We start from the raw sequence: 23,755 nt of genomic DNA, 5'->3' as shown, positions 1-23,755 counted from the left end.
AGTGAAATCTTTTTTATTATATCACATTGTTTCATGTTGCTATGGTTACTCAAATTTATGTTATCGATAATATCCAATTAAAATTTTGAATAGAAAAACAGTAAAGATATTCTTGAAATTGTTTTTTCTCTTAATTTTTCAATTAATTAATTAAGTATCATCAAATAAATATTCGAATAGCACTAATGAATTAGTGAATAAGCAATTTCAATATACATTAATTTAAGAAATGGTATTTTGGAATTGCATATGAAGAACTCGTTATTTCTTGACATGCACTTGGGTACAGTTTTAAGATAAATTAGCTTAATTGTGTGAGCTAATTTATCTTTTTTTGTAATTTGGTCTTCTGTTTGTTTTAATTTTGGTTTTTGAAGTAAAACTGCTTTAATTGCTGTAGAATTTGAAATATTAAAATATGAAAAAAATTTTTTTTTGAATGGATTAAGATGAATGAAAAGATGATGAATGGACGAATAAATAGGATTGGATATGTTTTATTTCTTTCTTTCTGAATTGACTAATTAGTTAGACTTAGTATAGCTTGAAGTTCTAAGATATGATTTTTTGGGATGAAATTTAAAATTTTTTATTTTTTTTTAAATTTCGAAATGCTTTTTTTAAGAATGAAATTTAAAATTAATAAAGAAATAACAATTTCTTTTTTCTCAACTTCTTTTTTTTTAATTTAAAATTTTTAATTGTTATTAGTTAACAAATATCTAGCAGTGTTATTATATCTCACTTTATTACTTTTGACTTGCATATATATAGTTGCACAATGCCATATATGGAATTTCTATGTTGAATGTAATAACTTGAATTTTTAAACAAGATTTGAAGTTTAGATTTGAATAATTTAATTTACAAATTCCGTTTCTGAATGCGCATGTTGAATCTTGTGAAGCTAGCACGATGGTATTCCGGAAATTTAAGCCACAAAAACAATGGGGAAAGATGGATACAAGGATATTTAAAAATATTCTGGCAGCAAGGAATAAACGGAAAATGCCATCATTTATAATTTCTTCAGCCGTACGGGTGAGTGAATGTTTTTTAGCTGGCACAGATTTAAGCGACAACTGACTCCATTCTTTTTGTCACTTATTTATCTTTTTTAATAATAGAAAAATGCTGCCTTAAGCTAAATAAAATGCTCTCTGTTCTTGCTAATTCACTTTCTCGATTAACATTATTCTTTTTTATTAAGTAGTCATACTGGGAATAAAAAGGGAACGGAAGTAATTCCCTTTTTCTTTTTTTTCTGAGAGTAATGATTGCACCAAAGAAAGTAAGAAAAGTTTTTGTGTTTACAAAATCACTAATTTAATGATTTAACAGATTCTATACTTGATTTTATTCTTGATATTTTGATTTGAATGGATAGACAGTTTTCCCACAGAGACTTACAAGTAATATTCAAGTTTAAATTTGCTTCCAATTTCAAGTTTTTTTCACATTTCTAGGAGGCAGGATTCAAAATATATGATCCCAATGATCCAAACTTCTTTGCAACAGAAGAACGAGAATTACCAGTCATTTCTCATCCTGCCCACAAAATACCACAACTTCATGTAATAATTTTCCTTTCTCTTTTTGAGATTCACCGTTGAAATATTTATTATAAAAATATATGGTAATAGTTATAATAATAGATTTTGAAATGTTTTATAGTATAATTAGTTAACATGATTTTAGCAACATCCGCTTTATAAATCAGTTGAGTGCTCTCTTTTTGATGGTACTGTAGCATTTACTGATGGGATTGACCAGGCTTGCTCTCTGTCGAAGGCAGTAAAAAGGATTGGTTTTCCGGAAAGCATTTTAAATTTGGTATGCTTGTAAATTCAATATATTTGAGTACTTATAAATTCAATAGATTTACAAATATAACGATATATTTAATTACATATTCCTTTCTAGATCAAGTAATGGCTATATCAATATTATCATAATTTAGCTTTGCAATTTTTTCTCTATTCAGCAGTTTCACTGATTAATTTTAGGCTTCAAAAATACCATTGCCTGAACATTTCGAGAATCATTTAAGTGATTGTATAATGCATGGAGAGCGATATGATCCAACGTTGGAAAAATTGCCACGTCTTTTTGATCCTGTTATATTTTGGACAAATTATTTTCCATATCGTGTACATGGTACTCCATTGTTAACAAGAGGGTGTGTTTTATTTCAGGCATAACGAGAATCTTGTAGAATTTTTCTTTTCATAAAGAAAATGTTGTAAAAAATTGCTAATCTACATTTCGGCCTGTTTGATGTATATTCGAAAAAAAAAAAACCACTCTTCATCTGTTCAAAAATAATATTTTAGGAAAATAATTTTGGATAATCTATTTCGCACTGCACATCTTATGGCTTTACAACATTCACAGTTATTAAACCTTAGGTATGTTGTAGTAGAATTCAATAATTTTTTTCTAATGCTTGATTAGTTTAAAGGCATTCATCCAACAATAATTTATGTAGAAAATAAATTCGGATAAAATTAGAGCAATATTACTATTTTCTGTTATCGCTGCTATATACCGGAACTTGATGAATAGATATGTGTATTTGGAGATTTTAGATAAATTAGTTTTAGATATGACCGTGATGAACCATTAAGTGCAATGTTACAAGTTGATAATGTGGAAAATAAAATTCCATTCGTCCTTCGTTCAGAACCTCACATCATTGTTCAATCTTCAGAACCTATCAAACCGTGGACGAAAGCTGCTGGGTAATTTTTATCTCTTTTATCTTTTGGTTTTTTTAAATTAAATAAAAGGATTTTACGGTAATTTTAAGTTAACAATGAAAATTGTGCATCGTTTTGGAAATAATCTGTTCTGCAATGTCTGACAAGAAGGAAATCGTCTTTTGCTTTGAACAACTTTTTTTCCTCTTTCGTTTCAAGAAAGAGCAAATGTTTTTGGGAAACAGGAATTGAATGGAAAAAAGAGCAACTTTTAATTATATTTATAGATTTTTAAATTAATTTCTTTGATTTCCAGATTAAGTAATATAAAGATACCAGACACAGCGCCGATCAATCCTCGAATCGATCTCACTTCGGACCACATCTATAACGATAGTGTGGTACTACCACGAGCTAAAGAGAATCTTTTTATTGATACGGTGTTGTGGTATCATGAACAAAACCAAAAATATCCTTGGACAATGTAAGTTATGTTGACATCTTAACTTCATTTGTTTGATCTCATCAACTATCTTAAGTGGTTCTTATCTATTGGCACCAGTGCGCTTTAATGATCAGTTCTGTAATAATAACTTATGATTTCAGTATATGTGGTAGTTTTTTCTGAAAAATAAATAAAGGTAGAAATTTATTCCTGATTATAGAATACTATATTTTTATTTTTACCATATTGTAGAATACTTGTGAAAAATGATAAATAGTGCACTGGTGAATATGAGTTATTGCTAAAGAAGGAAAAAAAAAAAACTACTTTCAAAATTTTTGAAGAAGACGACCTTCTATCGTTTCAAATTTTATATGTTAATTAATATTCAACTAATATATTATGTAAAAGTTTAGAGTGAGAAGAGCTTTAGTTACGGTTTGAATTTTGTAAGTTAAAATAATGTTTCTTATTTAATGAATATTTATTAGGGTAGCAATATTTTACATCAATATATTTTTCTAGCGAACAATTAGGTGCTAAGGCGATAATGGTATGTTTCGGTGCGGCAGTAGCACAAGCAACACGACATGGTCAGTCCAATTTTGAAACTCTCATAGATCAACCAGTGGTTACACGTGCTGTACAACTTGTCAACGGTCGATTGGATTTAGTTGTGTTCCAGTTGAATACGCTTGATTTAGGATCGAATAGTCGATTTAAAAATATTGTTTGGATTGAACCGGGTAAATTTTTTGTTCAGTTTTTTCTTTTTATTATTTTTATTTGTTTTGACTGGTAACTTATTTTTGTGAGAACATATATATTTAGATTCAAGTTCCTCAAAACAAGTTAAATTTTATTATTCATCAAAATGAATAATAAAATTTAACTGAGTTTTTTTTTTTTTTTTTTCAGGTCTTCAACTGTATAAATGTGGGAAGTTTACGGAAAATCTCGATGCCATAAAAGATTTAAATATGGATACTTTTAGGAAATTTATGGCTTTATTATTGGTGAGGTGATAATTGGTAAATTGTAAAATATGTTCGTATGAATGATATTTTTGTTGTTAAATATTTTATTATAGTTTATAAAATTTCATTTCAAAAAAGCTTGCATATTTTTATCACCATATGGTAATCTTATACCGATAATATACATTTTTTTTATGGCTTTACATCATTTTTATGGCTTTCGGCATTCGATAGTCGTAACCTTCTTTGCTTATGTACATTTCAAAATACGTTATACCATTTTTGTTGTTAAATATTTCACGTTTGTTTCCCCTAACCATATTTACACCTAAGCATTCCTTTCAATTTTTACGAGATAATACAAGATAATCCATATATAAATACAGGATAATTTCTTCTTATATATAAGACGTAGGATAATTCTTGATTAAGATATATTATCTTCGACTTTGATAATTCTTTATTAAGACGTAGTATCTCCGACCTTTGATCCAGTTAATCGAATGTTATTTTCTTTCTTTTATTCATTTTTTCTCAACATTTTGTGCCAACTGATAGAATGAAGTAGTCTTTTTTTTTAATTTACTATTTACTAATTGAGTTGATGGAAAGTATGATGAGCAGGTTTTTCTATTAAAATTGGTAAACAAAAGGGACATATCATCTCATTAACAAGTGATTATAAACTATTGACTGGTATCCTAACATAGAGACTCTGACAGAAATGATCGGTTGTAACGATTGATGACTGTAACCAATCGTTAATGAGATGAAACTGACTGATGAGGAGAGTTTATCAAAACGGATTGGTGATAAATGAGTTTTTTAATGGTTGAATATTGAAGAAGTTCTAGTTTATTTCTATTTTTGGTGAGAACAACAGTGTGTTTTTTCTTTTTGGTTATGCTCTTGAAAAAAAAAAAAAAAAATGAAAACTAGGTATTTAGAGAATTATTTTATATAATTCGTTCCAGTTTTGTAGATTTGTTGTTTATGTCTGAAACACTTCTTCTTTCACAACACTTGAAATTTCTACGAGGACATCTTATTACGTTACCTGCTAATTATCGAAGTTTTGATTCAAACAGGTTAGTTATTTATTTTATACTGTTTGCTTCGGATAATACCCATATTTATTAGTAATCGAAATTGTCTTTTGGTATTAACTTTTAATCAGAATAGGTTAGATATTAGGATTTTTAAATAAATGTTCCTAGAAAAAAATAAAACATTTTTTGAAAAATATTTTTTATGTTTTGTTGCAAGAAAAACAAACATAAATATGTGTATTAAATTTATGACACTTATTTCTGTTCTACTGAATCTCTAGATTTACTTTCAACTTAGATTTTCAAACTAAATTTATTTTTGAAAAAAGTTTTGACCTCAGAGCAGCAATTCTCTATTTCACTTTATCGACACTTGATGTTCTGGGAAAGTTGGAGGAAGAGGTGGATGCAGAGTTAAGAGAAAAACTTATCGAATGGATTTATCGTTTGCAGTTAAAAAGTGATTCTGGTAAGTGTTTCATAAGAAATATCAATACTTCTGATTAACTGTGTATTTACGAAATGCAAGCAAACTTCGTGTTAATTTTTGTAACAAAGTTCACATATTTTTTTTTTTTTTGTTAATTTGTTAAATTTAAAGCTCTTGCTGTATGTCTCATTTCATTCTTATTTTTATTCCATATCATTCATTCGTACTTTCTTTTCAATTCTTTTTTTGTTTTCTATGATTTGATATGTTCAAACTTTTGCAGATTTCTATTTGCAAATGTTTTAGAGTTTCTTTTATAAGAATAATGGGCTTCTGTGCACCGCCAGCCCCACATTTTGGATTTTTGGACACAGGATGTTCTGTTCTTGGTGGTATCAAAATCAATCCTACTATTCAAGATCAAGGGCCCAGTTGTCCGAGCAAAGATTTTTATGTATCGCAGTATAATCTTGCGCATCACTGGCAACGGCCTTATATGGTACCGCATTCAGTGGGTTTCCCACAACTTTTAGCTCGAACAATGCCATGGGTTCAAGATTGTCTAGCAGTGCGACATGCAGGACATTGGCCTTTTGAAACTCATAGTAATCGACTGAAGAATAGAAATTTACTAGAAGTGGTCGAAGATCCTTCTTCTGATGGTTCGGTGATACTTTGGTGTGTAAGTGAGCTTTCAACAAGGAAACGTTTATTGGAATTTCGTTTACATCATTTAAGAGATGAAGAATTTGATGAGTGGAAAATTGTATCATATGATAGGGATGAACATCAAGAGAATTCCGAAACAACGGAAATAACGGAGAGAAATTGTAATTCCTCTGCTGAAAAGGATATATCTATATTTGAAGAGCAACTTATACATAATCATAGTTCTAATAATCCGGAATATTGTCGAACATTAGATGTGAGTACTGCCTTACTTGAAATTCGACCTTATAAGCCCACTGGAGAAAGATGTCGAATTTTGGCTCGTAGCGAAAAAGAATTATATCTTTGTGATCCGGAAAATAATATTGTATCCACACTTTTTCATCGTCCTATTCATTCTCTGTCATTCATACCTTATATGAACGATGAAATAGTGTTTCTTGATGATAGTGCTCGAATTTGGTATGGAGAAGTGGGTGGGAATTTTATTCAAGCAAAATGTAGCTATGATATTGAGGTTAGTATCTTGTCATATTTTTTTGAATTTTTTGTTCTTCAAAATTACTCATTTGAATTTTATGTTACCTTATTTCTAATAGCTAATAATAGATTAGTATCATCTTATTTTTAATATTTAAGCAGTTAAACTTTTCATCTTCATGACTTCATAAAATTCACCTAAGTGTTGATCATTTCTCCCGGATAACTTTATGATAAGAATTAATTTTTTTTTTTTTTTTTAAGAGCATCCGTTATTAAATCCATTTTTCACGTTATTAGTGATATATAGGATTTAAGGAAATGAGTGCTGTAAATATTTAATTTGGTGTATTTTCTGCCACATATACTCTGATTATTCTAAATTTGTTGCAGTCGATAGCTGGATCGGACCATCCACGATTGATATATGCAGCTAACAAAGACGGTGTTCATTTGATTGATTTGAGAGTTGGTGTTTCGGACGGTTAGAATTCTTCTGACACTTTTTTTCTCTTTTTTCTTTGATTTCCTAGTGAATGGTCTTATTACAGATTTGATAAAAGTCAAAGTACATGAATGAGATGATTAGTAAATAATAGTTTAATATTGAATTTATTGGTTGATTGTTTTGAATTCTGAAATGATGCATTTAGTTTAGTGGTGCAGAAAAAAAAATTAATTGATTACAAATAATTTACAGGTAATTTACTTTATACTGTTCCTGAATACGATGATACATCGCGGAATTCATATCATTTTCAATACAAAGGTGCTTTTGAGAAGGAACGAATACATCAGTTATACAGTCTTCCTGATGTCCCACAAATGCTTCTTATTTGTACATCGAGAAAGTAAGATTTTTTTTTTTTCATACTAAAAGCTTACTGTTAATGAGTTTAGATTACATAAGTGTAATATTGAATGTATGAATTTGAAAGGTTTGTGCTTGTGGATGAGCGAATGCGTGGACTTACTTGTTTGGAATCATCTCATAGCATCTATCATGGTGGACATCATATTACAAGTGCTCCACCTATTCGAGATACTGATCGAAATGGCACTATTTATCCGATCTTTGTCTTGCAACATACCATACATCCTGATGTACAAACATTTTCTCTCTATCGTCATTTGCATGGTACGACGTGGTCATCGTTAGCATCAATCAAACGACTACAAGAACCTCGTAGTGCAGTTGCATTTTATCGAGAGCAACCTAAGTATAATATACACATTCCACGTTTAGCTGAAAGGCTTTTATTTGGAAGTGGACCAACACGAGCTCTTTCTTTCCTCAATACTGATACTGATTCTGGTAATGAGAAATTGTTTTTATTTCGAATGATGGATGATGGAAGTCTATGGTATGAACAAATTAGTACTCACAATGATCAGTATCTATCAGAGAAGATGCTGTGGAGAGGTGCATCCAAAATGAAAGATATAATTGATGTTAATACTCTTGATATAACAAGGTAAGTAACATAAATATCATAAGTAACTTTGGATAATAAAATTATAAATAATAATCTTATGCAAAGTGATTTTAAATTTGGAATAGTTGAGAGTTTTTTCTTCATATATGCTTTATCTATTGTTTGAACTTTTTTTCCTCTCAGTTTATTAATCCTTTAATTTTAGTTGTTTTTTATCGTGCACTTTTTTTAACAGATTTGACAAAAAATTTTTAGGTCGTATTCTGATATTAATGTGCATTCTGATATTCATCAGCAAAAAGTAAATATTTTTGATGTGGAATCTGATATTGGTACTTCAGAAAATCTTCTTCTGAATGCTAATGCTGGAACATTGCAGCCATTGGATACACATCCTGAAAATAACTATCCTGAACCAGAAATAGTGAGAGATGTTGCTGATGAGCAACTTTTTTCAAAAATTGTATTACAAGGTTGGGATAGGTATTTCCACTAAAGAATTCACTATTACTTGTTATAATACGTTTTCCTCTGCTTTCTTTTTCTTTGCAATTTTTTTTTCTTAAAATCTTGTCAGGTAAAGTTAATATACAGAAATAAATTTAGGAAATTACCAAGTAATTTGGTAGAAATGAAGTTTTTAAATTCTTTCTTACAAATGATAATAGAGCTATGAAAATGATGGATAAATTGTGATCATGGAAAACGTTGTATTTTGCTGGATTCTTAAAATTGTTAAAATAAGAACTGAGAATGAAATAATAAACTATCAAATGTATGTTATGAATGATTTTGGAAATAATGTGTAAATTTGTTTTTCGCGTCTTAAACTGTGTTTTTATTTGTTTAGTTAAGGAGATTTGAAGTCCTTTTTTTTTTTTGGAATTACTGCAATTCCAGAAGTTGGGATTATTGCAGTTTTGTTGTTTCAACATTTCTTCACATATGTTACCCAATTTTTGCATTTATACTTTTTATTTCCTTTGTTTTCTATGATAAAAAAATCTCACTCATTTATACTCTTTTCACAGCTAACATGTTTGCTTGCATTTCGGATAGGAAAGATATCTTTTTTTTTTTTTTTTACATTTTTCATTTTTTTTTCTTTATTGCATTTTTGAGATATTGTCGTAATTTCAGAAATTTTTCTTATCGATTTAAAAATTTGTTACTCTTTTTGCATATTCTAATTTGACTGTTTTATTTTATAGGTTGTCCAAAGGAAGCATACGGTTTTCGTGGATCTCTTGGTTTTTCTAAGCCATTATGGTATGAAACGCGTAACTGTAGTAGTGGTGATGATGTAGATGTTACAAAATTGGATACCTATACAACAACGAATTATTTTTTGTATGATAGTGCTCATATTTCACAGACTTATGTAGCTCTTTGTTCTTTGTTGATTCTCGGAGATGATTTAAGTCGAGTAGATAGGAAAGCTGTACTGGAAGGAATATGTTGTGATCAGCTTAGTGATGGAAGGTTTGGATTTTTTATTTTTCAAATCTTTAAACTAAAATTTTTGCATGGATGAATAGAATAGTTGGAATTTTGTATTGCTAATTTTATCGTTTTTCTTCAGTCTTACTTGTTCCTTTTACTTTCTGATAATTAGTATTTTACTGGATAAAATTTGTAATTTAATTTTTTTATTTATGAATTAACATAGATTATTGAGAATAGATGTAAGAGGATAATATCATTAGTGATTTTAAATATCAAATCTTTCAAAAAAAAAAATAATTATTGCTATTTTTCAGTTTTCGAGGACAACAAGGAACGGAAAATGATATGCGTTTTGTGTATTGTGCTATTGCGATATGTTATATACTCAATGATTTTAGTGCAATCAACATGAAATCAGTGCTGAAATTTATTCAACGATGTGTTAATTTTGATGGCGGTATCGGTCAAGCGCCTTTTCTTGAAAGTCATGGTTAGCAGTTTTTTTTTAATAGTTATTTCAATGACAGGATAAAATTTTGTGAAAAAAATCCTTTCCAAATAAGCCATATTTCATAAGTGAATTGAGGAAAAAATAAAGGTAGAAAAGTACGAGAAGAATCCGTAAAAGAGCTCAAATAAATGTAAAAGTTTAAGCAAAGTGTAAAACGAATAGCAACTTTTTAAACAAACTTAAGGTAAGCATAAGCAGTGAGTAGTGTTTGAAATAAATCTTTGAATTGAAATTTGAAATAAGTCTTTAAATTGAAATATATCTTTATTTAAATCTAATGCAACTATTCAGTTCATTTTTTTTTTTTTTTAACATTATAAACGTTTAGAGTTATAAGATGGTTTAGAACTAATGAACAAGTGTTAATACTATCAATTAACTATTATCAGTATTATTGTTAGAACTATTTAAAATTTCAGGAGGCTCAACATTTTGTGCTATAGCTGCATTAGCAATGGCAGGACATCTATGGGATGAGAGTGTTCTAACACATAAACAAATTGAAAGACTTGTGAAATGGGCGTTATGGAAGCAAGATGAAGGCTTTCACGGTCGAGCTAATAAGCCAGATGATAGTTGCTATGCATTTTGGATTGGTGGAACACTTAAGGTGTGTAAATTTTAAGTTAAAAAAAAGCAGTAAATAATATTTCTTTTTATTTGTTTTCATTCCTTATATAGTTATATAATTAGAATTTTGTCATTCAATTTATCTCTGCAGGATGAAAGTTTCATCCTGAAATGTTACTTTGATAATAGCATTTTATATTTTCAAATTGTGCCCTTTTTTTTTTTTTCAATTTGCTGTTCGAATGTTTCATTTCCCTCTAAATTTTCTACTTTGAGCGAAATTTTTTTTTTTTTTTTATTTTAGATTTTGGATGCTTATATGTTTGTGGATAGGGAGCGATTACGATCTTTCATTTACTCAACTCAGGATCGAGAATTAGGAGGTTTTGGCAAGTTTAGTGATGTTGTACCTGGTATGTTTTAAAATATTCATTGCAAAAAATTTAAATGTGGAAAAGGAATAAATGTAATTATTTGCATAGTTTTAAGCCATAAATTTTTGTTTTTCTCACCGTGAACTAAATATTATTTTGATTCTAAGATCTGAATTCTAATTGAAAGCAGCATCGTGGAATTGAAAAAAAAGAAAAAAAAAGTGGGAGGAAGGAAGATATTGTCTTCTCTCAATTTTTGCTTATGGAAATTTTAAAAAATTTGAGATTATTTATTAAAAAAATTTTGCTCTTTTATGCTTAACAAATATTAGTTGAAATAGAATTACTTTTAATTTTTCATTTCATTAATTCATAACTTTATAATTTCAGATGCATTGCATACATGTTACAGCATATCTGCATTGTCTTTGTTGCATGAGCCTAATTTACGACTAATATATCCACCACTAAATATCACAAATCGAGCAGCCGAACATCTAACTAATATCAATTTAAATGGATAAATGAAATCTGTACTGATGCAATGTTTCAATGATATTTAATTTGAGATTTTAATGATATTTAATTTAAGTTTCAATGCTGTATAATTTTATTATCATATTATTTAATGTTAAAATTCCATTCATTTGATTCATTCTTTCATTTTACATATTTGCTATCAGCTTTTTTTTAGTACAATTTTCCATTTTAAGATTCATAGTATTAATTTATTCGATTTTTATGTTTTGTAGTTGTTTGATCTTCTCTAATATTGCATAAATTTAAATGTAATGAAAAGTATTTTTGGAATGATTTTATTGTTTTGTTTAAAATTTTCATTTCGTTCCTTTTTTTTTTCTCAACATTGTGTCTTATTGGTTTTTACAATACTTTCAAAACCTCCAATTCGTAGTAGTTTTTCTAATAAATTTACTGTAAACAAATGACTTCTTTCATAGTTTTGTTGAGCGGAATGCAATAATTAAGTTAAAAATTTAAATGAAAAATCTATTATCATAAAGAGAATGAAAGATTCTATATTGGGATTAAAAATTTCAATCTTCAATTATATCAGTTTTTATTTGAAAAAAAAAAAAAAATTTTTTTTTTTTTTTTTTTTTGTTTAACAGGTGACTTTGTTGCTTGTTGAACAATTTGCATTCTGTCTTTTCATCATCATAGATATTAATTTTTGTTGTCTACAATTAAACAATCATCCATATTTTTTGATGCAAAAAAAATTCAAACATTTTTTTTTTTCTTTCATCGGTAAAATAATAAAATTACATCAAAAAAAAAAAAAAAAAAAGAAAGAAAAAGAATGAATTTTTTATAAATCAAACAGTTATGATTATGTATTATTTTCTTGCAATTTACTTTTACAATGTTAAATATTTTAGTGAAATTTCAAGTAAACTTACTTTAAAGTTTACTTCTTAGAGTGTTAATAATTTTTGACGTGAATTCTGGGTAAATTTACATAGTTGCAAATTGCAAAATTTGTAAGCTATAGCCTATAGCTAGCTAGCAAGCAAATATGCTAATGAAGTACATTTGAAGTCAATAAGCATAGATATTTTAAAGATGAATTTGATTTGAGTGCAATGACGTGTAGGCAATAGTTTCAAATGATTAATTGCAAAGCTTTGGGTAGATAGAGAAAAGCTTAGATATATTATCAAACATTCTCTCAACCATATCATTTTTGCTTTTCCTCAGAGGAAAAAAAAAAAAAAATCGATAAAAGTTTTAAATTTTTTATTTGAAACGAATGAAAATGGGACATTAGCGAATAATGCAAAAGTATGTATGACACTTATTGAAAGAAAAGTTTAGCATTTAAATCATAATATATTTACTAGTTCAAATTATTCTTCTGAAAAGTTTTTAAATATGCTAACTTATTCCTTTGAAAAGTTCCAATTATGCTAATGCTAATTTATTCCTTTGAAAAGTTTTAAATATGCTAATGCTAACTTATTCCTTTGAAAAGTTTTAAATATGCTAATGCTAACTCATTCCTTTGAAAAGTTTTAAATATGCTAATGCTAACTTATTCCTTTGAAAAGTTTTAAATATGCTAATGCTAACTTATTCCTTTGAAAAGTTTCAAATATGCTAAGTTATTGCTTTCAAAGATTTTGAATATATTAAAATATATAAATACTTTTTTCCTGTAGTATTTTTCAGAATTATTTTCTAACTCTAAGAAAAAAAAAAAATTCTGAATTGCAAATATTTTATGGTTAGTTAATTGAGTGAAATATATGCATTTTCTAGAAGAATCTGAAATAAATTCTTCTTTTTTCCAGAATTTATTTATTCTTTTCAAATAAGCAACGAATGTAAAAAATAAATGAAATTTTGTTATTTCTTATCGTATAGAATTTTTTTTTTTTTTAAGAAAAAAACAGAAAAACAAAAAAAAAGTGAGAATATAATTTAGTTTATGTTTTACTTATTTAATAATAAGTAACATTTTTTGGAAAATAAATAGTTTAATTTAATCTTTTTTTTCATCAATTACACAATACAATTTGTTGTTTTTCATTTCTAATCCTTTATATTTGTTAATTCTAATTTGAAATTGTATTATTTACACCATTTCCAATTATTTATTTAGTTTTATTTGAATAAATTTTCATCTCACTTATTTGTATTTTCTCTTTTTTTTTTCTACAATATTTTATTTCAAAAAAAAAAATAGCTAATATTACAATTTAATTTATTTAAAAAAAAAAAAATTTGCTAAATTTGATAAAATTCTTAAACGTTGACAACTAACTGTTATATAATTTTGTGCTTTTTTTCCCTCCCTCTCTCTCTCTGTCATTTATTTTGAAATAGAAATAATCTTCAAAAAAAAAAAAAAAGAATTTGAATGAAAATTTTCTTATTACAATTCAAAGTTTCATTTTATTTCAATAAAAATTTATAAAAGGAATAAAATGAAATGTATGTTATTATATGGATTACTTCTTTTAAGTTTAATAATTAAAACTAATTGGTCAGTTTACAAAAATTAAAAAAAAAAAAAAAAAGGAACTGATTATATTGAATTGTAATTGTTGAAATATTATTGTTACTTCTAACAAAAAATAAACAAACAAACAAACAAACAAAAAACATAAATGAAATTGAATAAAGCTTTTCTTATTGCTCGATTTAAAATTTTTATTGGAAATGGAAAAACTTTTCCTATCACTGAGTTCTAGAAATTCAAAATTTAACTTTTTTCAAAATTTAAAATTTAAGAAATAAAAATAAAATTGCATAAATTTACTTATAAACTTAAAAAATGACTCTTTTATAATTATTATTATTAATATTTAAATCTTAGAAATATGTTCCCAAAGAGACTATTAATCAATTAAAATTGCAATAGTAAACAATATTAATATAAATTTTTGTAGTCAACAATTATTTATAAGTATTTTGCAAAGAATTTAAAAGACAAACAGAAATGCATCAATTAATTTTCTATAAATGAGTAATATTCAAATTAATATATAAATATGTATTATTTTTTTTTTATTATTATTATCCTTTTTCAATTTATAACTAATTTCAAATCAATAATAGCAAAAATTTGATGCAATATTTATTTACAAATATTACATCAAAGAATATAATAGACAAACATAGAATTGTCTATTTGTAAAGTTAACTTTTTACCTTTCGATAATGTTTACATTTTGAGAATACCTGCACAAATAGTCTTATTGTATACAACAATCAATCTTCACTCTCCATAACAAAACAAAACATTGAGTGAATTTTGAAATAATAAAAATAAACAAATACACATTAATCAAACTTTTTTTTTTTTTTTTCACAACAATGATGAAATTTTTGAATATTATAAATTGTTCCAGTGCACAATCTATGCTAATTTTTGGAAAAAAATTCAATTCATCACAACAAATCACTAATGGTTTGCTTTTTCTTTTTTTTTTTTTTTTTTTTGAAATAATTAAATTAATATTTTTTCAAAAAAATGATCCTTTTTTTTTTTTGAAAATATATCAAAAATTAAAATGAGATGTAATTTGTGTAATTTATGCAAATGTATTTCACTCCTTTTTTTCTGTTTGTTTATTATTGATTAATATATTTTTTTTTTAAAAAAAAATATGATATTTCATTCCTTTTCTTTTTTTTTTTTTTTTTTTTGAATATTTATTAACTTAAAATGAAGCATTAAACGTTATTTAAGTTTTGAAATTTTAAAATGTTGCTTCTTTTTTCTTTTTTTTTTTTTTTTTTGAAGAAATAGGAAGTTTTATTTTTATGCTCTTTAGTGCATGAATAATTAGTAAAATAATATAAATTTTCAATATTTCATTCAAAAAAAAAAAAAAAAAATTGAAAAAAATTATTTGATATATAAAATGATAAAGTTAACTCTTAAATTTTTATAGTTTAGCATTTTAAAAATTACATTAGCCTTTCTCCTTTTCACATTATTATTTACTCTTTGATAATATATTCGCTTTTTTTTTTTTTGATTTGAATTTAATTTATAAAATTTAAATCAAAATTTTTCTAATTTATTCTTTTTCGAAAAGTATTCTTTAATATGAGAATAATTAGTGGGAAAGAAATGAGTGCTAAAATGGAAATATTTATTTAATTTCATATTTAATTATCTTTTATTTATTTATTTATTTTTTGAATTAACTTTATAATTTCAAAATTCTCGTTTTTCCTAATTTTTTTTCTTTTTTAATAAATGAGCACAAAGTTTAATTTTGATATGAAAACGGATCTTTTTTTTTTTTTTTTTTTTTTTTTTTTGTAATTTGTGTAATTTATTTGAAATTTTTCTCGTTTTACCACACACGAATGAAAAATAATGACAAAATAAAATTTAAAAAAAAAACGATGAAAAGAAAAGAAAAGAAAAGAAAAAAAAAAACTTTTGTAAAATTCTATAAATGGAAATCGTTTAAAAATGAATAATATAAATTGTACCATTGAAAAGTTTCACATATTTCATTGAGATAATGAAATTTTTCAAGATGGCTATACGTTCTGGCATTCAATCTCTATCAATTTTTGGAAAAAAATTCGATTTTTTACAACGATTAACTAATGGTTTGCTTTCATTTTTGTTAGTTAAAAATAAAAAAAAAAAAAAAAAAAAAAATAAATAAATAAAAAAAAAAAAATTAAAAAAAAAAATGAAATATTTCTTAAGTTTTTTTATTAATTTCTTAATATTAATTTTATACAAATTCCAATTAATATAATTTGCTAGTAATTTATATAATGTAAACAAAAAAAAAAAAAAAAATAATTTAAAGAATTATATAAAATAATTGATGATTGAATTAAAAAAACGAAATAATTTTATATTTCTTAAGTTTCTCTATTAATCGCCTATCAACATAAATTGTTAGTAATATTTATAAAATGTAAAAAAAAAAAAAAAAAAATTATTTAAAAATTTTTGAATTAAATGAAATAATTCACAATTAAATTAGGAAAAAATTCTTTGTAAATGTTGATAGAATATGAAAATTTTGGTATGTGAAAAGGTAATGAAAAATTAGCATAAAATTTAAAACATAATAATTTTATACTTCATAAGCTCATCAATTAATTTTTTAATATTATTTTTATATAATACCTATTAGTATATTTGGTTATTAATTTATAATAACTATTTTATATATAATTGGAAGCAAATTTTATTTGTAAAATTTTCAAAATTATATAAAATAATTGACAATTGAATTAAGTAAAAACAAATTTTCAAAGTATGTGAAAAGGTAATGAAAAATTAGAAATGAAAATTTCATTACAAATCTTGAAAAGAAAATTTGTTTTCGTTTTTGTTTTTGTTTTTTTTTGTTTTTACTTTTTCACAGCAAAAATTAAATCAATATTTAATATTAATATTTAATATTTAATTAGCAGCCAAAATTTTTTCATTTATTTCATTTCTTTTTTTTTTTTTGGTAACTTTAATGTGTATTTAAATTTGTAACTTAAAAACTAATTTTGTAATTATTAAACTAAAATAAAATAGTATTTTTTTTTTAAAAAAAAAATTTATATCAAAGAATGCTTTAATTATAATTTGTTCCTTTTATATTTGAACAAAATGAGAAAATGATTTATTTTGAATTGAAAAGTGGATTTTTTTTTTTTTTTCAATCTCGTTAATTTATTCATTTGCCATAAAAGATATGAAATAAGGATAAATTGAAATTTTGACAGAAAAGAAAAAAAATATTTTTTTTCTTCAAATCTTTAAAATTATCGATTAAATTATACATTTATATATATTTTTTTTTTCATTGATTGAAATATTATAAAAAATACTTCAAATATAAATTTAAAATAAAATAGTTTATTGATTGATTCAATTACACCGAATTATTTTTTATTTTTATTACTAATTATAGTTATTACTAATTTAATTATTTATTTATTAATTATAGTTATTACGAATGAATCGTAAAATTTTTTATTTTTAATTTCTTTCTTTTTCTTTTGTTAATTCAAAAAATTTACAGCAAAAAAAAAATTATCTTGAATTTCACTTTAATGAATTGGATAAAAATTATAATTTATTCTTTGGATTAATCATATTTAATAATTCACATATTGATGAATTAATAAGTTAAAAAAAAAAAATATGTTTTATAATAATAAAAAACTTTCAAAAAAAATTTTTTTTTTCTTTTTGGTACATTTTTAAATATTTTTGAAGGAAATTTTATTTTTATTTGAAAAATTTATTTGCAAGTTTGAAAAAATTTTTTCGAAGAATCTTCCCTTTAAGCTATTGATTTTTCTTTTTTCTCGCAATGTTTCAAAGATTTATTCATCGTTGCTAGAAGTATTACTTAAATCTCACTTCTACACATATATGTGTTATCATTATGCTTCATCTTTTGTTTTTGAGTTTAAATAAGTAAACTTAGAAAATGTTAAATTTAAATGAAAAAATATGAAATTAAATTTTTCATTTCATTTTCATTGAATTGTTATTGATGATTGTTACAAATATATGATAATTAGTTTGTTTAATAAATTTTGATAAAAAGAATATTAAATTAAATTTTTGAATTGTTATTGAAGATTGTTACAAATATAATAATTATTTTGAATAACTAATTTTGATAAAAAAATATCGAATTAAATTTTTGAAGGGAATTAAATTTCAATAAAAACTTTAGCAAAATGTTTGTGTGATTTAATTTGCTCAGTTCACTTTATGTATTAATCTATCATTGATTTTATCAACATTTAATTCATTCATTTATTAATTTCATTTTGCTTAATAATCGTTTTTAGATGAAAATTTTTGAAATAGAAAAAAATTTTTTTCTAGCAGTAAAAAATAAATCGTAATTTTAGCTTAATTTTTTTTTTTTTTTTAATTTAATAAAATTAAATGATTATCAAATAATTGATAACATATTATGCTTAATATTTTGTTAATAGCATGCATAGTTAGATTTGTTCATTACTCAGTCATTCAATTTAAAATTATTATTTAATTATTATTAGTCGATTAATTTTTTAAAGAAAACTACATAGCAATAACGTATGAATTGTTTCGAATCAAGCATTCATCAATTTAATTATTCTATTTTAATTCCATCATTTATCAATTATTCCTTTCAGATATACAGCATTTAAATAATAATTAATTTAAATTATCATTTCTAATGTAAATATTTGACTTAATTTTACATAATAATTGATTAAAATCAATTGATTCATTATTTTGTCCCATTTTACATTGCCTATTTTGATTAAATCTCATTTGATAATTTAAAAATAAATGAAAAATTTTCTACGCATTGTAATTTTATTAAAAAATTTTTGTTTCATTAATTGAAAAAAAAAAAAAAAAATCAAAACTTATACATAAATTAGATATTTTATTACCAAATATAAATAACTAAACGAATCATAGTTACTTACTTTCTAAAAATATAATTGAAATAACAAAATAGTGATAAAAAAGAAAATTTTTAGAAATTAAAAGAAAAGATTTGTGCTTTTTCTCTTTCTAATGTTTTTAAATTAAATTTTTTAACTTTATAAAATGAAACAGAAAAATGGACAAATCACAATTTATATTATTTTTATCAAGTATTAAATTAAATCTGACCATTATTTGCTTATTTAAAAAATATTCTGTGATTAATCTAACTTTAATTTAATTTAGTTTAACTTTTATACTTTTATTTTAATTAATTTATAGCATTTCATCGGTATATTCAATTTACGCATCATTTGTCATATAATTCGAAATTATTTACTACTAACAATTTAATGGATGCTAAAAATTTATTCGATTTGGAACAAATAAGCACCGATACTTACAGGTTAGTTAATTCATAATTATTAATTTTAAGTACTTAATAATTATTAATTTAAATTAATTATTTGATATATTTTTAGAATGGGAAAAAAGTTACATCGAATTGCTTAAATATTTGTTAAAATAAAGCCAAATAATATTTTTGCAAGTTTCAAAATTTTATATTAATAAATGATATTAGAAGTTAACATTTTAAGTGTATGAATTTATTTAGCATTTAATTCAATAAATTTGTTATGATTGTTTTAATTCTTAATTCTTAATCATAAAGTAAAATTATTATTCGTAATTTTTATCGCAAAATAAAATTTAAATCCACTAGTTCATTTAGTATTTAATTTAATAAATTTAATTGTGATTATTCATGATCCGTAATTTTTATCACAAAATGCAAACATTAACCGTATTTTTTTATTCGTAGTCGTAACTTTTATCATAAAATGAAGAAAATATAATATTTTTGAATTTATGCAAATTTATATGATTTTTATATTATTTTTTTTATTTTTAATTATAATTTATATAATTTTTTATAAGATTTTTGTATAATTTTATTTATTCTTGATATAATTTATATAATTTTTTATATAATTTTTATTTATTTATTTGTTTATTTTTAGATATGAACCAACTAAATTAACAATTCCAAATGGATTAATCGTATCACGTGCAATGGCAACTGCAATCAAAAATATTCCACAAAAAATGGCTCTAAATAGTTGCCACGCATATTTCTGTAATAAAAGTAATTACTATTTCAAATATTTGTTTTTTTTTTTTTTTTTTTTTTTTAAATATTATATTTACAAATGAATTCAATTTAGTAAACAAAAAAAAAATTTTACTAAATGGAATGTTAATATAAAAAATTGTTAATTTGCAATTTCAAACTTTTTCTTTTATCTTCCAAAAAAAGTTTACTGAAAAAAAAAAAAAAAAAACGTTCAATGAAAATGCAATTAATTCAACGAAATAAGCATTATTTAATATCATATAATTCTTTAAGTGTCACTTCATTTTAATAATTTTATAAAATTTAATAAAATTTGTTAATTTTTGAATGTAAAAAAAAAAAAAAAAAACAATGGAGAGAATGAAAAAATATAGAAAATATTATTTTGAATAGAAATTATTTTTAACTGATACGAATAATTATAATAAATGATAATAATTGCCAAAAAAAAAAAGGAATAAATTTAAATTTAATTTATTTTAGTAGCTGGACCATCACCAATTATGTATCAGGTAGAAGATATTCATACAAACGATGATTTATGTATTCGAGAAGTAAACGTTTTACAAGATGGCAAATTAGCAATTAAAGCAGAAGTTTCATTTCATGAAGTAAAAATTTAAGTAATTATTTAAGTAATTAATTTAAGTTAAAGTTAAAATTTTAAGTTAGAAATTTAGGTATTAATATACATATATATGTTCAAGCATTATAAAATTTTTAAGTGTTAAATTACATATAAGCATTAACAGAAATTAAGTATTATATTTATGCTCATAAAATGTTTAAATATTAAATTATATATATAAGTATTAAGTAAAATTTAAGTATTATAAATACATATATGCAAGAAATGAATTTATTTCTCATATGCATCTCAAATCTTTTTTATTTATCTTAAAAAAATAACAAATCAACCTAATTCATTTTATTTTATTAATTTCAAAAAGAATTTATTAATAATTTACTCTTATATTTAACAACAAAAAGTATATGAGAATCTTTTTTTGCTTAATATTATTTAAAAAAAAAATATTTTAGCATATTGATTATTCATTAAAAAAAAAAATTTGTTTATATGATTATTTGCTTATTAATTTGCTACTATTTACATACTTAAAAAAAAAAAAAAAAAAAAAATATTCAGTTTGTTATGATACTTCATTATATATTAATTTGCAAATCATTTAATGATTGAATAAATTATTTTATAATTTCTTGAAAATGTTAAATTTTATATTTTAAGGCATGTCGAGAATCAATAGCACATCAGTGTCACATGCCTGTCACACCGATGCCTGATTTCTGTAATTTATTATCAGAAGCAATTAAACAATTATTGGAAAATAAAGATGAAGAAATTTTCCCATTATCAGTTGAAATTCATAAATATGCTGATGCAATATTATTAAATCCAATCAATGATATCTTTGACGTAAGATTCATTACGATTTGCGCCATTAATGTAAGATTCATTACAATTTGCGCCACTAATGTAAGACTAATTACAATTTGCGCCATATTTTTTTACAATTATCAAAAAATTGTACCAAATATTAGTGTTTAGTATTTAATATTTTTTAATCTTTGATCTTTTATTCTTCACAAAATTAATTTTCTTTTTTCTTATTCTTATTTTTAAAAATAATTTTTATTACTCGAAAAAAAAACAAAAAAACAAAAATTTTAATTATAAGCATTTTATAAAACGTTTCTATTTTTTTATTTGTTTCAAATTGATTCACGTACTTAACACTTAATAAAAACTTAACACACGTACGTACGCATAAAATAAAAATATATTATAGATTCGTATTGTTGATGCTGATTCGTTTGCAGCAGCAACAATGAAAGGTTTTTATACGAAGATTTGGGCTAAAACAAAAGAAAAAATTGGTAAGTAATAATTTTTTTTAGCAAAGTTTTTTTTTTTTATTTTTTTTTCGAACTTAATTTTTATCCTATTTTCTTGTCTTTTATTTTAAACAAATTAAATTGCAATCATTATTTTCATTAATTATTTAATTTATAAAGAGGAAAATTTAAATTATCACAAATTATTGGCATCATATTTTGTGGAAACAACACTTCTACCATCTATGCTACGATATCATATCAGGTAAATCAATCATTTAATAAATTCAGGTAAATTATCTTTAAAAAAGTAAAAATCAGGTGATTTGTTAAATTTATTTGATCATTAATTAATTGATGATTATTTCATTCTTACAATTGTAATAATTATGTAATATATTAATACCATTTGTGTAATTTAAACAAATTGAATACAATAATTATTAATTAAAAATTATTGCAAAATAATACCTTTGGAATTATTTTTATAATTTTTTTTTTTCAAAATTTTTATTTATTTATTTTTGTATAATTATTAGTATTTTGTAATTAATATGATTCAAAATTAATTTTTTATAAAACTTTACAAAATAAGTGTTTGTTGATAAAAAAATAACAAGTTAATATTTTTTCAAAAAAAAAGTAATTTCAATTTTTTTAAAAAAAAATTTCTAATTATCAAATATTTTCAGTCGTGGCTTCTCACCTACTGAATTAAAACCATTGGATTATTGTTTATGGATTCATAGTAATGATATTAATAGCAATGAATGGCTTTTATGTGAAAATCATTTCTCTATTGCTAGTAAATTTTACATTTTTTTTGATTGTTTTTAATCTTTTTAAATTAGTTATAATTAAATGATAATAATTTATAGAAGTGATAATAATAATAATAATAATGATAATAACAGTAATAATAGTGATAATAATAATTATTATTACTAACAATAGATAATAATAAATAACAAACATTATTACTTATCAATGTAATTAACTTTGCTAGTAATATTTGGAAAGAATGTTCAAATTATTCCTTAAAACGAAAAGCATTATTAATAATAAATGCCAATATTTTATTTATTAATTTTATACGTTTATAAACTGATTACTGATCTTATCACTTTTCATTAATTTTATCAATTAATCAATGATAATTTTTCATTGGTTTATTTTATTTTATTTATTTATTTGTTTAATTATTTGCTTTATTTATTTAATAATATAACACATATTCAATGCACATTTTTGATTAAATAAATTTTTTTTTTCTATTTTTTATTTTAATTAACTACAAAATTAAAAAAAATTTTTTTTTTTCAGAATGTGGTAGAGCATTTATTCAACATCATTTATGGACAATAACAGGAAATTTACTTATGACAGCAACTTCGGAAGCTATCATTAAAGGTGTTTTCATGGAACGAGAATCAAAGCAATTAAAGTGACTTCACGTAAAACACGTGGCGTATTATATTTTAGAAAACCTCATTAATTCATAATTCCATTAAAAAAAAGGTATAGTTTTTTTTTTTTGCATGTTTTGTCTTAATATCTATTTTATCATTTATCAGTGTATAATCTCTTTTTTCATTTCATTTATACATTTGATCAATGTCATTTAAAAATTTTTATTGTATCAATAAAAATTTATCTTATTGTATAATTAAATTTACATAGCAAAAAATTCTTCTTGCGTTTTTTTTTTTTTTTTTATGACAAATAATAAATGGAA

The 23,755-nt window shown here is 23.3% G+C and overlaps 3 protein-coding genes across 3 annotated transcripts; all 3 read left to right on the top strand.

The window, feature by feature from the left end:
- Positions 1–915: 915 nt before the first annotated feature.
- On the top strand, positions 916–4,169 carry Bma-mrpl-37 (putative immunogenic protein NIP-2, putative; the record flags this gene model as incomplete). The annotated part of the gene is made up of 9 exons (XM_001895521.1): positions 916–1,041; positions 1,467–1,574; positions 1,699–1,833; positions 2,007–2,179; positions 2,334–2,408; positions 2,604–2,741; positions 3,016–3,183; positions 3,670–3,890; positions 4,063–4,169. 9 exons carry the CDS (start codon positions 916–918, stop codon positions 4,167–4,169), a joined length of 1,251 nt encoding a protein of 416 aa, XP_001895556.1.
- Positions 4,170–5,114: 945 nt separating this feature from the next.
- On the top strand, positions 5,115–11,610 carry Bm13712 (Prenyltransferase and squalene oxidase repeat family protein; the record flags this gene model as incomplete). The annotated part of the gene is made up of 12 exons (XM_043079391.1): positions 5,115–5,209; positions 5,512–5,639; positions 5,948–6,786; positions 7,143–7,233; positions 7,450–7,600; positions 7,688–8,174; positions 8,448–8,658; positions 9,397–9,667; positions 9,946–10,121; positions 10,562–10,752; positions 11,017–11,125; positions 11,477–11,610. 12 exons carry the CDS (start codon positions 5,115–5,117, stop codon positions 11,608–11,610), a joined length of 2,883 nt encoding a protein of 960 aa, XP_042935325.1.
- Positions 11,611–16,107: 4,497 nt separating this feature from the next.
- Bm17565 (Uncharacterized protein) lies at positions 16,108–23,468 on the top strand (the record flags this gene model as incomplete). The annotated part of the gene is made up of 9 exons (XM_043079390.1): positions 16,108–16,183; positions 19,314–19,437; positions 20,054–20,178; positions 20,650–20,777; positions 21,413–21,601; positions 21,975–22,062; positions 22,201–22,285; positions 22,713–22,825; positions 23,344–23,468. 9 exons carry the CDS (start codon positions 16,108–16,110, stop codon positions 23,466–23,468), a joined length of 1,053 nt encoding a protein of 350 aa, XP_042935324.1.
- Positions 23,469–23,755: the final 287 nt, after the last annotated feature.

The sequence above is a fragment of the Brugia malayi genome (genome assembly GCF_000002995.4).
Source record: "Brugia malayi strain FR3 genome assembly, contig: Bm_v4_Chr2_contig_001, whole genome shotgun sequence".
Taxonomy (NCBI): Eukaryota; Metazoa; Nematoda; class Chromadorea; order Rhabditida; family Onchocercidae; genus Brugia; species Brugia malayi.
The sequence above is the reverse complement of the archived record's forward strand: the minus strand, read 5'-3'. Positions and strand labels throughout refer to the sequence as shown.